This window comes from Microtus ochrogaster, chromosome 10, assembly GCF_000317375.1.
Source record: "Microtus ochrogaster isolate Prairie Vole_2 chromosome 10, MicOch1.0, whole genome shotgun sequence".
NCBI lineage: Eukaryota > Metazoa > Chordata > Mammalia > Rodentia > Cricetidae > Microtus > Microtus ochrogaster.
In genome coordinates, this window is record NC_022016.1 from 61509170 (window position 1) to 61528099 (window position 18930).

General features: G+C 45.3%; 1 protein-coding gene across 1 annotated transcript in view; it reads right to left on the reverse strand.

The window, feature by feature from the left end:
* Trit1 (tRNA isopentenyltransferase 1) overlaps positions 1–18930 on the reverse strand; it is a 47880-nt gene that overhangs the window by 16200 nt on the left and 12750 nt on the right. The window contains exon 2 of the mRNA XM_005353301.3: positions 1710–1850. Within this exon, the coding sequence (XP_005353358.1) occupies positions 1710–1850 (141 nt within the window). The remainder of the gene's footprint in view (positions 1–1709; positions 1851–18930) is intronic.

Here is an 18930-nt window from a genome sequence, read left to right on the forward strand (position 1 = left end):
ACTACTTCATACACTGTGTGTTCTATTTGTTCCAAGTTTCGTAATATACATGTGTACATATATTTGACCCCCAAATTCACCTGAAATCTTTAAAGTTTTATGAAATACAACTCATATGAAAAGACCTAATTTTACTTTCTTCCAAAACAACCATGCTAAGAATAATTACAATTCCATTCGTTCTTTTCATTCGAGACAAGGTTTTTCTATGTAGACCAGGCTGACCCCAAACTCAGAAAGATTCGCCTGACTCTGCCTCCCCTGGTGCTAACACCATTCATTCTTTACCATTCTGAAATGTGTAACATAAATGCATACACTGAATTCAGTCTACACTATATCTCCTATTCCGTTACGAGTTTTGTTTCTTGTGTGTGTGTGTGTGTGTGTGTGTGTGTGTGTGTGTGTGTGTGTGTGTGTGTCTATGTTTAGGTACGTCTGCTGTGTGGTACGCTTTTGGGAATCAGTTTTCTCCTTTTCTATTCTGGGATCTGGTGACCCATCTTGGGTCATAAGATTTACATGGCAAGTGCTTTTTTTACCTGCTGTGCTCTCAGCGGCTCCATGTTACAAATTCACCCAGTATTTTATAATTGTTATAATTTATAATTTTATAATTGTTATTGCCAATGTCCCCTCAATGGGGAGTTTAAGACCCCCCCCCATTATGGGGGATTGAATTTAGGACTTCATTCATTCATACTGGTCAAGTGCTCTGACAACTGGCTACATCCCCTAGTGGTTATCATAACTTTTCAATGTTTGTTTTAATAGCTGGCAGTTCAGATAATAAAGATAATCTGAATTTTAAAATACAAAGCAGGCCTCTTACATCACTCATTTTTTATTTTGTTTTTATGCTTTTGAGATTGTCTCTCCATGTATCCCAAGCTGGCACTGAATGCACAATCCTCCTGCCTCAGCTTTCCCTAGAGCTAAAATGATAGGTGTAAACCCCATCCCCAAGTTCCTTTTCTCACTCTTTTCCAGGACTGTCGTTCCCACCCAACAAGCCCTTTCAGGTTTTCAGCGACTTCACTGCCAGTACAGATCTATAACTTCGTCTCTCCGCTGAGAAAGCAGGAAACTGAGGCTCAGTGGTGCAAGCAAGCGCTTTACCCAGTAAAAACAACATGGCCCAAAGAGGTAAGTTTAGAGTTAGAGTTAGTCATAAAATGTTTTTTCCAAATATCCTTAGGAATCAGGTGTAGGCTGCTGAAATGGCCCACTGGCTAAAAGCACTTGTCCAGCAAGCCTGATGCCTGAGGTCGGTCCTGGAAACCACATAAAAAAACCACAACTATAATCCCCGCATGCACACTTAAAAATAGAAGACAGAAACGGGAGAATCACTTGGAAGCTCATCACAGGTCAGACAGCCTGGAGTACACAGGGTAGCAGACACAACAGAGACCTTGCCTCAACAAGATAAAGGAGAGACATGACTCCTGAAGGTTGTACCCTGATTGGCACACATAGACATGGCACACGCATGTACACACATGCAATAGTAAAAATAAACTTTAAAAGAAAGAACCATGCAGCTCTCTTGTGATAGTGCAAACTCTAACTTAGCAGATCTGGAGTGGAGCCTGAGTCAGCACTGCTAATGAGACCCGAGGGAAGCTGCCTCTGGGAGTGGGTGCTCTCGTGTAGAACGCACCAATAGAAGCCCACCCAGCCTGGGCCTTCTAGCTCCTTAAGGATATCAGGGCAGTTGCTCTGTTCCTGAAGTCCACCACGGTGTAGCTGGTCACAAGGGGGTCCACAAAGCTGATCATGTGGTGCTGGCACATCTTCTGCTCCTGGGCAGAGACCTTATTGGTGATGATGTCTAGCCCTTCGTAGACCTAGGAGAAAGAAAGCAAATGTGAGAAAGTCACCGCCCTCCACAAAATACACACTTGATGAGTAGAAGTGACTGTCTAGTTCTCCCTTCAGCCAAATCCTTGGCTGACCCCAAGCAACAGGTCTAGCTCGTGTCTGGGAACCGGGCCAGGGGTACAAAAGCTAAGTCATAGAAAGAATAAAACAGAGCGCTAGCTTGCTTGTCACACTGTAGTTGTTAGCCTGGCTTAAAGATTAAGGAAGTATGTAAATCCACGCCAGGAGAAGGAACGCCACTCCAAAGCATCTAAAACCGAACAGCTTCCTTATTTATTCTACTTATCACAGGTCTCCAGAAAAGGGAACGTTTTGCATTGTTCATAACTCTATTCCAAAAGGCTCAGTAGTTCTTGGATTTAAGGGGCTCTAAAAGGCTTTTAGGATTCATATAAGAGAGGTTCCATCTTATGAAGAAGTGGCCAGTCTATGCAAACACATAAAACACGTGCATTCTCCCCGCGACCTTGTGCTCAATGAGTGCTCAGGGCAGCACGCACATTGAAACACGACGGGCGGCAGCCCACGTGCAAGCTCTTCGTCTTCATCTGCCAGTTAAACTAAAACTTCAAGTGTTCTTTGTCTAAACGCAAGGTCTCTGATGGAGACCCGATTTGAGAATACTAGTCTGAGAACAGGGATGTTTGGGCTGAAATGTTCTCCCTGTCATCACTGATCCTACAAGAAGCGCTGAACCAACAAATAGCAAGCTCCGCGGAGCGCACGGGATGCTAACGGCGGTTGGTTTCTGTCTCACACGTCCCTTTACTTACTGGAGTGTCAAGCAGCTAGGACAGTGCTATGGGTACCAGGGAGCCCTGGCGCTGCCTCAGATCAATCCTGGCTCTGCCACTTACCAGTTTTTGTTCTTAGAGCACACAGGCACTAACTTCTCTGAACCTCAACCGCTCCTAAGTGCAGTGGAGATGATAACACGAACTCGGAGGGCTGTGAGGCTAACATGGCTTCACCCACATTGAATGCACTTCATATTCACCTGGTGCTCACTAAGCACTGTGAGGGGCGACACACTCACGTCCGCTCACCGTCCACACTTCTCTATCGGACCCTCACATGGCCGACCTGCCTTGAGGAATATCTTCTAGAGCAGCTTCTCACCTTTCCTAACGCTGCACCCCCTAACATGGGGACCCAACCATAGAATTATGTGTGCTGCTACTTCATAGCTGTAACTTTGCCACTGTTAGGAACCATAATGTAAGTATCTGGTATGCAGATGGTCTTAGGTGGCCTGTGAAAGGGCCGTTTGATAATCTCAGGGGTCATGACCCACATGTTGAGAACCACTGTCCTAGAGGCCCTTAAGATGGCAAGTTTGAAAAAGTAATCGCAGCCAGATGTGATAGAGTACACCTTTACCCCAGCACTGTGGAGGAGAGGCGGGCAGAGAGTTCAAGGTCAGCCTAGTCTGGGGGGGAAGGACAGCCAGGGCTACACAGAGGAAACCCTGTCTCAAAAAAACAAACAAAAAAACAAAACAAAATAAAAAAAAATAGAAAAGCAAACACGTAAGCATAACTCCAGCCAAAGGAGCCCCAGTAGGCCTCTGTTACTAGAAACAGAACTGCCTACCATGCAGTTCAAATTATTTACAAAAGCCAGAAATATCAGGAAAAATAAAATCACAGTTTAACTTGTAGTCATAGAGTTAAAAACTATAATTAAAAATCCATAACTTATAAAAAAGTAATTTTTTGCGGGGGGGGGGGTCGAGACAGGGTTTCCCTGTGTAGCAGTACTAGCTGTCTGGAACTAGCTCTTGTTGACCAGGCTGGCCTCGAACTCACAGAGATCCACCTGCCTCTGCCTCCTGAGTGCTGGGATTAAAGGTGTGTGCCACCACTGCCCAGCCAAAAATAAAAATAAAAAATTGTCATCTTTAAGCGATTTGTTAATCCTTTATCTACTACAGCATCAGATTAATCAGGACAGGACATAAAATATGATGAGCTGAATGAAGGTGGTGGCACTCACTTGTAATCCCAGCACTGGAGAGGCTGAAGTACAAGGATTATAAATTCAAGGCCAGTCTGCACTGCTCGGAGAGCTCCTCTCTCAAAGCAACAAAACTAAAGGACGCACAAAATGACACACGTCACTTAAAGTCTGAGTCACGAGGCTTCTTGGTGATGATCACAGAATACAAGACTACAGACTGGGTCTGCCACAGCATCACTGGTGATTTAACCATACTGTACAGTGTTCTATACAGTAGCTGGAGGCTGACCTACACATCACTGTGTGACTCTATGCAACGGAAAATGCACATGCAGGAATGAGGGAAGGGCAGACCGGCAACACCGGCCAAGCTGCCCAAACTAAAGCTAGGTGACGGACATGGGGAATTTAACCTACTACTTTTGGTCTCCATCTCTGTGTCTCTGTGTCTGTATCTCTCTCTGTGTATCTCTGTCTCTGTCAAAGTCTCTCTTTCTGTGTGTCTGAGTGTGTGTGTGTGTGTGTGTGTGTGTATGCGCGCACGCACATATACTAGGGAACAGTCTTACATTGGAGGGTAGAGGTAGGAGAACAGGACAGCTCAGTGAGTGGGTAAAGGCACTTGCCACTAAGCCTGATAAGAGCCTGAATTTGATCCCCATCTTCCACCTCTGACCTCCACATGAAAGCCATGGCCTCTACGCCAATCCCCACACTAAAAGAGCAAATCTAAAATAGAGCTGGAAATGCCATGCTTGCCTAACATGCACAAAGTCCCGGGTTCAGTCACAACCGCACACTGCAGTGGGGGGGAGAAACACATGGTGGCCTATGCTTGGTATAGTCTCCACACTCTGGAGGTGGAGGCAGGAGGGTCAGAAACTCAAGGCGGATCTCTGTGAGTTCGAGGTCAGCCTGGTCTACAAAGCGAGTTCCAGGACAGCCAAGGCTACACAGAGAAATCCTGTCTCAAAAAAACAAAGCCAACAACAATAACAACAAAATAAACGAACAAATAAATAAATCTGAAACAAAATAGTTTTAGTCCAGCTTAAACCTTATCTCATATTAGTTAAATCCCAGTCAAGGTTTCACCGACAGCTCTGGCTGGTCTGGATCTTGCTCTGTAGACCAGGCTGGCCTCTGCCCTCCGTGTGCTGGGATTTCGGGTCTGTGCACCATGCCCAGCTTATTTGTTTGTTTGCTTGTTTAAAGCATCAAGTGAGGCTGGAAGTGTAACTCAGTGAAGGGCACGTGCCTAGCAAAGGAAAGGCTTCCTAAATTAGAGTCTTAGCACCACAAGAAACAATTAAAAATACGGTTGGGCAGTGGTGCATGCCTTTAATCCCAACACTTAGGAAACAGAAGCAGCAAGTAATCTCTGTGAGTTCCGCACCAGCCTGATCTACAAATTGAGTTCCAGAACAGCCAGGGCTACTACACAGAGAAACCCTATCTTGAAACACAACAATAACAACAACAACAACAACAACAACAACAAAATTACAAAAAGAGAAAGGGAAAAAAAAAAGAAGAAAAAACAGTACAGAAAAGCAAATGCTAAGAAGGATGTAAAGAAACTGAAACTTTTGGGACACTTAGAAATTTAAACGGTATATACACCCCAGAACAGGGCAAAGCTCTCAGGCTCTGGGCTGGCTCTGCAGTTCCTGGCTGATGTCACTGACATCACCAGGTCTCTAAGCTGACCTTACAGACCCTTCCCTACAGCACAGCAGCTCCTGCTGGCCACAGAGTAGGCTCAAGGCCAGTTTCATCCAGTGTGTGCTAGAGGAGAGCAAAGGGAGCACATATCATGGAATCTGTCATCTGGACAACAACCAATTTGACAACCAACTCAACCAGCAAAATAACAGCTGTACTACTGATGAACCCACCAGCTAAACCTTCACCCACCATGCCTAACCAGCTATCCACCTCCCTGTGGATTCTCCTCCCATTTCTCAGCCACGCCCTCTGCAGAGACTCACTGTCGTTCACTGGAGGTGACAGAGGAGGATTTCTCCCTGCAGCTCTTCCACCCCTTCTCAGCAATAAGGAAGGCTGAGACAAACATGGCCTTTCTCTGCTCACACTGCCAGTCTCCATACCCAGAATCCCCTTCAGACTGAAGACAGCATGCAGAAGACCCTGGAAAGCATCCTCTCCTACTGCTGCAAGGACTCTGCCTGCATCTACCAGGCCCCAAAGGCCTTCACATCCAAGGCATCGCCCAGTCTCTGGGCTCTGCCAGAGTCCAAACCTGGCCACAAGGGACACTTCTGTGAGCGTCCCTCATAGCCAGTACAGCAGCAGCCCCAAATTCCTAGGCAATGACAGTGATGGCAGCTAGGAGTTTGTCAGCACTAACCACAAGATCAGACAGCTGCAAGACAGCTCGTCTCTCAAACACCTGCCTTGTCCTTCTTGATGCCATCTGTCTGCCAAGTCGAAGAAAATATTGATAACAAAACATGGAGTCTTTCCCCTTAAAAGTCTCCATGGAAAAAAAGCTCTTATGATGAGTTATAAGATATCTGAGGTCAGGCATGTAGTTCACAACTATAATCTTTTTTTTTTTTTTTGGACAGGGTTTCTCTGTGGCTTTGGAGCCTGTCCTGGAACTAGTTCTGTAGACCAGGCTGGTCTCGAACTCACAGAGATCCACCTGCCTCTGCCTCCCGAGTGCTGGGATTAAAGGCGCGCGCCACCATCGCCGGGCCACAACTATAATCTTAACACTCAAGAAGTGGAAGGAAGGGGCTGGAGAGATGGCTCAGTGGTTAAGAGTATTGTCTACTCTTCCAAAGGTCTTGAGTTCAATTCCCGGCAACCACATGGTGGCTCACAACCATCTGGAATGAGGTCTGGTGCCCTCTTCTGGCCTGCAGACATACACACAGACAGAATATTGTATACATAATAAATAAATATAAAAAAAAAGTGGAAGGAAAAAAAACCACAGGTTTAGGCCAGCCCTACAGAGCAAGATCGTGCCTCCGAACACAAAAATGAGCCAGGTGTGGTAATATACGCCTTTGAACGCAGCCTGGTCTACGCATGAGGTCCAGGCCAGCCAAGACTACATTATGAGACACTGTCTCAAAAATTAAATAGAGTAAGGAGGAAGAGAAGGGAAGAAGAAATAACCACCAAAGGGTCCTATGGTTCTCTGACCTGATCCTGAAAGCCAAGATGAGATGGCAGGAATCCGGCTACCTGAGCTTTATGATCCCCATACAGAAGAAGCTGAGTTGCCACCAGGGACATGCAACAGGCTCCCAGCCCACTGCCTGCAAGGCCACCATGAAGCTGAGTGGCCCATGCTCTAGCCTACTTTCCTTGGCATCACTGTATCAAAGTGACCAGCATGAAGGGCACATGTGACTCATGGAGAGATCAGAGTTCTCTGATTTATGACCTCATCCTGAACGGCTGACAGACAACCTACAGGCAACCCCAGACCATGCCAGAGCCAACCAAGACAGCTGCAGGGGCAGCTGTGGCCTGCCAATGGTTTATCTCTGAGGTCTAACAGTTCTTCCTCTCTCTGCTCTGGGGGACTAGCAACACAAGTTTTCTGTGTTCGTGGTGCTAGAGTTCAATTTGCAGCCTGAGACGTACAGAAGCAAGGGAGTGGAGGTAAGGCAAGCCCCACTGCCCGGGCCTCAGGTTTTCAGTTCAGCTTTGCTGTCTCTCTACTCACCCCAGGTATCTCCTGCCTCAAATACCCTCTGTCTTCCACTGAAGGGCTCCTTCAGGTCTCAATAAAGAGTCTGAACAAAGTGTCTGTTCCCACAAGTCCTTCTCTCTGGCCCTGTTATACTTGCTAAGCCACGTTTTTCGTAGCTTTGATTAAAGTCCATCAGCCTCTACAAGTAAAACCTGATAGACCGATATAGACTATGAAAAAACAAATGTGGTAGAGTCAGGGGCTGGAGAGATCGCCCTGCAGTTAAGGGCACTTGTTGCTCTTGTAAACGATCTGGCTCCAATTCTCAAGACCACAGAGCAGCTCATAACTGTTACTGTGGTTACGGTTCCAGGGGATCCAATGCCTTCCTCTGACTTCCTCTGGCACTAGATGTACACATGGTACACATACACACATGCAGATGGACAGACACATTTAAAAAAATTGTTAAAATCACTTTTAAGTGGGGCAGTGGTGGTGCACGCCTTTAACCCCAGCACTCACGTGGCAGAGGCGGAGCTCTGTGAGTTCGAGGCCAGACTGATCTACAAGAGTGAGTTCCAGGACAGGCTCTAAAGCTACAAAGAAACGCTGTCTCGAAAAAACAAACAAACAAAAAAAACTTTTTTAAATGGTAGAGCTAGGATAATAATGTGGAAGTTCCTCAAAAAATAATAGAACTATTATATGACATAGCAAATTTCCTTTGGGTTTATATCCAAAATAATGAAAGCAGGGCACTGAACACATATTTATGTAACCATGTTCATAACAGCATTATTCTCCAAAGCCAAAAAGCAGAAGTGACACCAAATACCCACGAACAGATGAATGGAAACACACAATGGAGTATATTATACATCCTAAGATGGGATATTATACAGCCTTAAAAAGAAAGAAGGAACTGTGATTTGTGTTAAAACAAAGACAAGCCTTGAAGACAAGCAACTGATGAGCGACACACACCAGCCCTAAAAGGGCACAAGCTTCTGAGGCCCCATGAACATGACTCTACTCACACAGGGCAACTGCAGCAGACGAAAGCAGACTTGTGTTTAACTGAGGGATCACTTGCCACCATACCTGACATTGAGTTTGACCCCCAGAATCCACTGGTAAATCATGCAAGTTGTCCTCCAGCCTCCATATGCAAGCCATGGCATGTGTACATGTATCCATGTAAAATGCAGATTAAATATACAGAGCTATGTATACTTATTCTGAATTTATTACTTTTAATTTTTATTGTTGGAGACAGGATTTCATGCAGCACAGGTTAAACTCAAATTCACCTTGTAGCTGAGGCTAACCTTGAACTTCAAATCCTCCTGCCTCTACCTCCCAAGTGCTAGGTTTATATGTGTGTGTCTCACGCCATCTTAGAAAAGTACTGATGACAGCTTTTAGGCACAGTGTGAAAGCAGAGAATATCAGCAATGAGACAAAAGTTTCAGAACTACTCAGAGAGTTGATAATATTCCATTTTTTCCCTCTGACAATTTGTTGAGCTGTATGGATATAAGTAATACATTTTATGGGTATTTTGTCTGCTGCTTTGGGTTTTTTTTTTCCCTTTCCTTTTTCTTTTTCTTTTAGTTTGTTTGTTTTGTTTTGTTTTGAACAGGGTTTCTCTGAACAGTTCTGGCTGTCCTGGAAATCACTACATGGACCAGGCTGGCCTCAAACTCAGAGATCCACCTGCCTCTGCCTCCCGAGTTCTGGGATTAAATGTGTGCACCATTACCATCTAGTTTATTTTTTGTCTGTTAAAATCAGCTTGCAGAGCTAAGTAAAAACAGGGGGTTGGATAGCCGGCTTGGTGGTTAGGAGTACATGATGTTCTTTTTTTTTTTCTTCTCCTTCTTTATTTAATTTTATGTCTGAGTACTCTGCATGTACACCTGCTTGTCAGAAGAGGGCATCAGATCCCGTTGTAGATGGTCATGAGCCACCATGTAGGTGCTGGGAATTGAACTCAGGACCTCTGAAGAGCAGCCAGTGGTCTTAACTGCTGGGCCATCTCTCCAGCCTCAAGTACATGATGTTCTTACAAAAGTCCTGCGTTCAAGTCCTGGCACTCACTCAGGTGGCTCACAACTACCGTAATTCCCAAACCAGGGGAATCTGACACCCTCTCCTGGCCTCTGTGGGACTGCACTCATGTTATACGCAGACAGGCATGCAGGCAAAACAGGCATTCCTGTAAAAATAAATAAATAAACAGTAAAATCACAAGAATAAGCACATACTCATTTGCATTAAAGATAATATTCAAGCACACCTAATTCAGGGAGCTGAAGGCATACACAGCTCAATGGGGAGCAAGCACTTGTCCAGCACATCCTAGGTTCAATCCTTGGTACCGCAGAAAGAGAAAAATAGAAACAAAAATAATAACAAAACCTAGGAAAAATCACTTTGTAAAGTGCTATTTTGGGGCCCAGGTTTAAGTGACATCCGTATCTCAAATGCCACAGTCATGCTTAGAATTTTATCATTTATTTATTTTTCATGTTTAGGACATTCTTTTACCAGGTTGCATTAGACCTGTGGCTGAATGCCTTGCATACACTTTCATACACAGTTCCAATTAGCTTCAGGGTGCTTCTTAGAACAGTTAGTCTGGAAGCTGAAAGAGCTAAAGAGAAACCTTTCAAAGACAACAAGTCACTCGGCTCTATTCCCCTGCTCCCAAGGGAACTGTGACAGGAGAGCACAGAAGTGGCTGAGGGAGATGGGCTGGCAGAGTGGTCATGAGTTACTCCCAGCACTACATAACTGAGAGTGGTGGTACATGCCAGTTATGACAGTACTGGTTTCTTTGTGATGGCTGCAATGTTCTCAGAATTTAGTTTAAGGAAGAGAGATGGTTCAGCAGGTAGGTGCTTGTTGCCTGATGACCTGAGTTCAGTCACTAGGACCCACGTGAAGGAAGGAAAGAACTGGCTGCTGTGGGTTGTCCCATCACCTACATAATTTGTGATACACACAAACACGCATGGGTACACACTAAATAAAGGTTTAAAAATGTTTTAAAAACAATTAAAATTAGAGGTTTAAGTCAGTCAATCATCTAACCTGCCTTGTCCCAGCACACATTTACTAAGAGCCCATTACCCTCGGGTATTCTGTCAGATGCTGGGCATGCAAACAAGGTTAAGAGTTCCTGCTGGGCATGGTGGAACCTGCTCTGATCCCAACTACGTCTGGGAGGCTGAGGCAGGATGACTACACGTCCAAGATCAACCTTGACAACTTAAGACTCCACATCAAAATAAAACTGGGAAAGGAAGAAAGGAAGGAAGGAAGGAAGGAAGGAAGGAAGGAAGGAAGGAAGGAAGGAAAAAGCAAATTTGAGAGAATGTAGTTAGTGGTCCAATGCTTGCCCAAAATGCCTAATGCTCCCTACCAAAAAAAAAAAAAAAAAGAGTTCCTGTTCTCATTGAGGCCAAATTAGTCATGCTTGCAAGAGACAGATACAAAAACCTGTAACAACAGAGCAAGCAGCATAAACATTGATTAAAGCTGGTTACAATGGTACACACCTACAATCCTAGTACTTCGGAAATAGAGGTAGAGAGATCTTGAGTTGGAAGCCAGCCTAGGCATACACTAAAATTATCTTAATTTAAAAAAAAAAATCTTGGGAGGCTAAGGCATGAGGACTGCTGTGAGCTCAAAACTAGCCTGTACTACACAAGTGAAGTTTAGGACAACCTGGGCTAAAGAGTAATGTGTTTCAAAAATAAATAAAATGTTTAGGGCTGGAGAGGTGGCTCCACAGCTAGACCACTTGCTCTGTAACCATGGGAATCCTGCTCTAACCAGGGCAACAACAGGATCCCTGCAGCTCACTAGTTTCCAGCCTAGCCAAGAAAGGACAGGGTTCAGGGAGAGACTCAGACGAGAAAGGACACTAGTTTCCAGCCTAGCCAAGAAAGGACCGGGTTCAGGGAGAGACTCAGAAGAGAAAGGAAAAGGCAGAGAGTGATGGAAAAGATCTGTGCCTACGACTAGTCACGCCCGAGGTATGCGTGTACGCAAGCATGCACACATAATTAATTGACAGGTTTTACAGTTCTTGAGATGTTAAAGTTTGTGCAATGTAGTAGATCCTAAATACCACGTGAAAACCACTGAACATTAAGCCAGGCAGTACTGTCGCACCTTTTTAATCCCAGAGTGCAGGAGGCAGGGACAAGTCGAACTCTGTGAGTTCAAGGCCAGCCTTGTCTGTAGAGGGAGTACGAGGACAGCCAGGACAGCCAGGGCAACACAGAGAAACCCTGTTAAGGAAACTAAACAAAACAACAAAATCAAACATTTAATATTAAACTGAACTTTATAGGGGAATACATTTCTGTCTTGCCTGTCTGATGGTTTATTTCCAGAGTAAAATTTTTCCAGGAAAAGGCCAGGAAGCTTAAGAAAATTGACCTCTCTAAATCAACAGAGCTGGAGTGTCCAAAAATGCTAACAAGGGTGGGGATACTATAACAGAAGTGAAGGAAGCCAGATGAACTAGGAAGTAGTAACTGTCAACTGGAAGCCATTCTGTCCACCAGGGGACACTTGGTGGTTGCCTGCAAACACAGCGGCTATCAAAATTGTAGGAAAAAGAGTGCTACTACTCACTGCCTGTGGACCAGTTATACTGAAAAGATAAATAAATCATGATAAACAGAAGAGTCCTTTGGCCCCTCCACCAAGCATTACCTGCCCCAATGTCAACAGGCCCTGAAAGGGAGATCCTGTCCAGTAAATCCACCTGAGAATCTCTTCCCAGATCTTGAGGGATCCATTTAAAGCTCCAGTCCCCTAAGGCTGCCATCCTGCAGGGTGCACCCATGACTGTAGTACCAGCAATGCCCTGGCCCTAGGCACTCTGGAGTTCCGACTGAGCTGGCTGGCTTAGGACACCATAGTACAGCATCTACAGTAAGAGGAGAGGCTTCTCCCTAAGTTGGCTCTTTACTTCCAAGTGATTGGCCTGTTATGACTTCATTTCCCTCCCTCCCCACATTAGATCCTGAGGTCCTCCAACCACATTCTTTCCTACCTAGAAAACCACGATCTCGGTTTACAGACCAATATAACCACCACCACCCTTCTTTCTCGCTGACCCCACCTTCAAGTGCTCTGTGAATGTCATTGAAGTCACAAGGAACCTGCCTGCCAAAAGCAAAACTGCTCACTCAACTTCCAAAGGAAGTTCTGGAAAAGCAGCAATACACTACTGCTGAGTGCTCCTCTGGGTTCCCACAGCACCGCTCTCTCCAGGTGATCTTCTCACCTCACAAGCCCTTCCTCAGTCTTCTTTACTGACCAGTGATCAGTAAACGCCTACCACGGGAACACTATCGACAAGCACAGTCTTTATGGCATGTGCCAGCCTATCCACAAACTCTCTGGATACCATGGCTTCTACAACTGTTTTTGTGCTGACAATTCCCAAGCCTGTATCTGCAGTGTAGGTCTTCCTTGTGCCAGGCCTGTCCACAGAACTGGACATTTCCATCCCAGTGAAAGTTGCCTGCAGTGCAAGGAAGGGCTCAACAGCATAGGGCTCGGAATGCCTGACAAGGCTCAGGCTTTGCCACTCACTAGACGAGCCCCGTTATTTAACCATTGTGCCCCAGACTCTCCACATACAAAGTAGGGTAATCCTAACCCTAACCTCCAAGAGTTTCTGTCACAATGAAATGTTCACATAAACAAAAGCACTCGGAGTACGGCCTTCCTTTAAAGCAAGCGGCAAGCCGCAACAACCCCAACCCCAAACAGGTACCTAAAATCTGACATGCCGCAAAATGAGCTACTTATCTCCTCCTGCGTCTGAGTCAACCACCTAGGCAATAAATCAAAATCCTTAAAGGGTTTCTGGTACCTCTATTTCTCTCACATTCCCTATCTACCTCAAATTCTGCCCATACGGGTTTTTAAATTATTTATTTGTTTGTATGTTATTTTTCGAGGCTCGGTTTCTCTGTGTAACAGTCCTAGCTGTTCTGGAACTCAGTGTGCAGACCAGGCTAGCCTTGAACTCATAGAGATCTGCTAGCCTCTGCCCGCTGGGATTAAAGGTGTGTGCCATCACCGCCCAGCTACTTATTTATTTTTTGAGACAGGGTCTCACTGTGTAGTCCTGGCTGTCCTGGACAATTCTATGCAGACCAGGCTGGCCTCAAACTTACAGAGATTCATCTGCCTCTGCCTTCTAAGTGCGGGGATTAAAGTCATGCGCTGCCATACCCAACTCATGCTAATTTTAAAAAACGACCTCAACAGGACAGTGAGACAGCTTGGTGAGAAGAGATGTTTGCCACCAAGCCTGACAACTTGTCTTTGAATCCTGGAACCAACAAGATAAAAGGAGAAAAAAAGACTTCTAGTCAGGCATCCTCTGACCTCCACATGCACACCATGGCACAAGCATACCCACACACTCATACATATATATAAACACACAAAAATTAAATGCAATAAAAATCTGAACACTTACCACCATCGTATTTCCCACTGTCGTTACAAACTGATCTACACGATTGTGCTAGATTATTCTATTAGCTGCCTCACTGATTTTGATCTTCAGAGTATAATCTCTCCAACAGAAGTCCACATTACACAATCCCAGCACTCAGGAGGCAGAGGCAGGCGGATCTCTGTGAGTTCGAGACTAGCCTGGTCTACAGAACTAGTTCCAGGACAGGCTCCAAAGCCACAGAGAAACCCTGCCTCGAAAAAAACAAAACAAAAAATAAAACAAACAAACAAAAAAAAACACATTACACTTTTCTATAAAGAAAATCAGACTCCATCCAGCCCCAAACTCCTTCAAACCATGTCCCTGTGAGAGCTGAGCTATCCTCAGGGCCTCCCCACCGTCCTTCTCTGCTCCCACAGAACCCTCATTTCCCACCATCACAGAACTTACTATATATAACTTCAGAAGTTTCATCTCCCTGCTTCCATCTTTCTTGAAGAAATCACAATATACCCCGTAGCCCCAGGTTACAACACTGTTTTTGCAGCCATGTTGCTGTAATACCCGATCTACACAAATCAGCTTGTGCTTTGGCCAGGTCACTCTCCCCAGGAGCCTCGTGTTTCTCGTATCTAACCACTTCAACAGTCCAAGTTTCAGGGGATGGGCTGGGGTGGGGGTTGAACATAATCAGAAAAGGATGAAAAACTCTTTTCCAGAATACTGGCACTCGAAAATGTGTTTTGTTTTATAAGCTAGAGTCTCACTATACAGCCTTGACTGACCTGGTACTCTCTCCGTGGGTCAGGCCATCATCCTCCAGCTGGTGGCTATCCTCTATGGAAGTCACCAATACTGGGATTACAGAGTAGCAGGTCCACCTAGAAACTGAGTTTCCTTTTAGCAAATTCAACTAAGCAGATGCTCAACAGCGAAAGGGCTGGTCTCACCCCACTAACTTCACTTTCGTCAAAGGTTAGCTTTCTAAATTTACAACTTCTCTCTTTTTTAATAATTTACCTTATTTTATGGGCATTGGTATGAAGGTGTCAGATTCTCCAGAACTGGAGTCAGAGACAGCTGTGAGCCATCACGTGGGTGCTGGGACCTCAACACAGATCCTCTGGAAGAGCAGCCAGTGATCTTAACCGCTGAGTCATCTCTCCAGTCCCAAATCTGCAGCTTCTCTTGGTTACAAAGAGTGAGTGCACTACAGAATCATGGCAATTAGGCCTTCTAGCTTTATTTAGCAAAATTCAGCTGAAGGGCTTGCTCAGTAGTTAAGAGCAAGCACTGCTCTAGCAGAGGATCCAAATTCAGTTCCCAGCATCTATAATAAACGGCTCACAACTACCTGTAACTCCAGATCCGCAGGATCCAAGCAACACCCTCTCTGGCCTTCATGCACATCTGCACTCAGGTGCCAGTACATACATTCATGCATACACAAGTACACATAATTAAAAATAAATCTTTTTTTTTTTAAATGCAGCTGCAGTCATGCTAAACGATTCGTATGCAGACAGAGATGCTCAGGCCAGGTCTGGTGACCTACTTCTGACGTTGTATTCAGCGATATCTGAGAAACTGAACTACCTGGAAGTGTGTGTCTGAGTTAGAGAAGGCAGCTAGCTGTGTATACAGTATAAAGGAGCAGGCTGTTAGCTTTAAATTCAGGCAGCTTACCCATCTGGAGTCTTCAACTGGCAGGTTAAGCATCTAATTTTTATGCTGCCTTAAGTTTCCTCATCGGTAAAGTGAGGCTAATGAACACATCTACATTCTTCACTGAGTAGTCTGATAATTAGCTAATATATGTAGTGTTTAGAACAGTGCCAGCAGACGGTAAGTACTACATTAACTGCATGGCATTATATTTAATATATTTAATTACTGGTGATTAAACATGATTTTCCTTGGCTCTTGGAGGTGAGCCCCCTGGCAAGTACTTGAAAGAAGAGAACCACAATTTACTTTTGCTAAAAGTGTAACTGGCCTAAAAGTGTTGGGAGGCAGGACAAGTGCAGAAGGTGGTTTCTCCTCCCGCCGTGTGGTCCTCGGGCTGGGCAGCAAATCAATGGCCCAGGAATGAGGCTATTCCAAACAGACCCCAGTGCCCTTCTTTTGGCTATCAGACTATTCAAATACTGATTCCCCAAGGAATTGGAATTTCCCCAGGAATCCCGTGCTGGGAGAAGGAAAAGGCTGAACGCTAGTATCACCAGATGAGGAACTTGGCTGAACCCTAGTACCAAAGATGAGGAACTGCATTCCTAGGAAGACATTTCAGAGTTCCAACACCGTGCTGGATCGCCTGCAGGCAAGTCTGGAGCCGAGACGGTGACAAGGCGGCAGCAGCACACCTTGACTAGAATGTGGCTGGGGACGGGGAGGGGGGTGTCACTGGACCCCATTCTTTATCTGTTCCTCTTCCCATTGTGGCCACATTGCATAAATCCACTTGCCCTGCTGTTCACTATGCTTGTCTGTTTAACTGGCCTATTAAAGATGGGTGCCAGACATCAGGCAGGGGTGGCAGACACTCTAATCCCAGTACTAGGGAAGCAGAGGCAGAAGGATCTCTGTTAAATTCAAAGTCAGCCTGGTCTACATTGAGTGTTCCAGGCTTCATAGTAAGACTGTCTCAAAAACAAACAAAAGACAAGAGGCTAAACTCAAGAATTAGGGCCCTAACAGCCCCAATAACAAAAGGGGCTTTAAACACTAAGACAGTGTATGACCCTTAGAGCCTTAAATATTTACACGTGTTTCTTAACAAAATATTGACAGCTGCTGTTCTAACCCAGCATTTTCCCATCCTAACATACCCAAAGAGAAAGCTGAGACCCAAAGAGTCATGACTTATCCAAAGTTATATCTATCTGTCTGTCTGTCTGTCTGTCTGTCTGTCTGTCTGTCTGTCTGTCTGTCTGTCTATCTATCTATCTATCTATCTATCTATCTATCTATCTATCTATCAGGGCTAAAAGAGTAAAACCCAGCTTTCCAGGGAAACAAATGTGTCTACCAGGTGAAAGGAAGACCTCAGAGTAACAACAAACTGTAGATTAGGAAAGGATACTGGCTTTTGAAGTTTGCCATCAACAGTTGCTAGGCATTAACCAGTAGCAGTGCTTTTGATACTCCCCAGTGACCCACAGTGACCCTAACGTGCAGCAAAGGCTACAAGATGTAAATAAGTAAAGAGGAGGGGTGGGGAATGGGCTCTGTGAATACAGCACACAAGCACGAGGACCAGAGTTTGGATTTCCAGAACTCACATAAAGTGCAGAAGTGTGCGGCAAAGACAGCATCCCGAGCAAGCTGGTTAGCTAGAGTAGCCACAACTGGCAAACTCCAGGTTCAGCAGAGGACCCTAGTTCAATAAGTAAAGAGGAGAGGAATGAAGAGACCCAACATCAACTTTGGACCTCCAAACACCCCACATACATGAACACACATAGACACTGCCACACAAACACATGCAAACAAAAGAAAGAAATGAAAGAAACCGGCAGGCAGGGAGAGGAGAGGGGAAAGGACGGGGACAGGAAAGAGAGTTGACAAAGAAGGGCTTCATGGACATCTGCAATGGTCTACAACAACGTAGGGAGCCCTGGGGTGGTCTGAATAGGAACAGGCCCCATAGGCTCATATATTTGAAAGCTTGGCCATTAGGGAGTGGCACTACTTGACAGGGATTAGGAGGTGTGGCCTTGTTGGAGTAGGTGTGGCTTTGTTAGAGGCAGTAGGGAGGGTGGGGGGAGCCTTGGGGGTTTCAAATCCTCAAGCCAGGCCCAGTGTCTCTATCTTTCTGTCTACGTCTGTTTGCTTCCCTTCCTTCCCTCCCTGTCTTCCTGATGCTTGAGGAATCTGTTGCAGAACTCTCAGCTCCTTCTCTAGCACCCAATCTGCCCTGGGTGCTGTCATGCTTCCCACCATGACAGTGGACTGAACCTCTACACTGTAAGCAAGCCTCAACCAAATGCTTTCCTTTCTAAGAGTTGCTGTGGTCATGGGCTCTCTTCATAGCAATAGAACATTGACTAAGACAAATAGATCCTCCTGCGGAAGCCTCCAAAATGTTGGGATTACAAATATGAGTAGCCTGTAAACTCCACCACTTTAGAGAAGCATAAACTTCAGATGTGAATTGTTATTATTATTATTTTTTTTTTTGGTTTTTCGAGACAGGGTTTCTCTGTGGTTTTGGAGCCTGTCCTGGGTGAATTATTTTGAAAAGAATTTTAATTACAATAATATGCAAATTATGTTTGTATGCCGGGCGGTGGTGGCGCACGCCTTTAATCCCAGCACTCGGGAGGCAGAGGCAGGTGGATCTCTCTGAGTTCGAGACCAGCCTGGTCTACAGAGCTAGTTCCAGGACAGGCTCCAAAGCCTCCCTGGAACTAGCTCTCCCTCAGTGAAGTGTTACAGCTCTGCAGTGAAAAGGTATCCTGGCAGTTGAGAGCCAGGGAACTCCCCAGTCTTAAAGCAAAACAAACCTCACACAAGAGATTTATTAGGAGGGAAAATCACAGGAGGGTGGCTGCCTCTGCTCCAGCAAAAAGCACCAGGAGCTGAGCAGGGCAGGCTTATACGGGTTCTTTTGGGGGAGCAGTTTTCCAGGTTGGAGATTTCCAGGGTGGGAATTGGTGGGATTTCATGTTCAAGGACTGGTGGGGTTTGGCAAGTTTTTTTTTCACCAGGAAGTGGGCCAGGACCTTTTCCTCTACACCAATTCTGGGGAAGTGGAGTTGGGAGGAATAAGGAGTTCAAACATGGCTACACTGTCAGTTTGAGGCTTGCCTGAGCTGCACAAGACTCTATCTCAAAAAACAAAAACAACACACACACACAACCACTACCACCATCACCATCACCACCAACAAAATACCAAGTATTACAC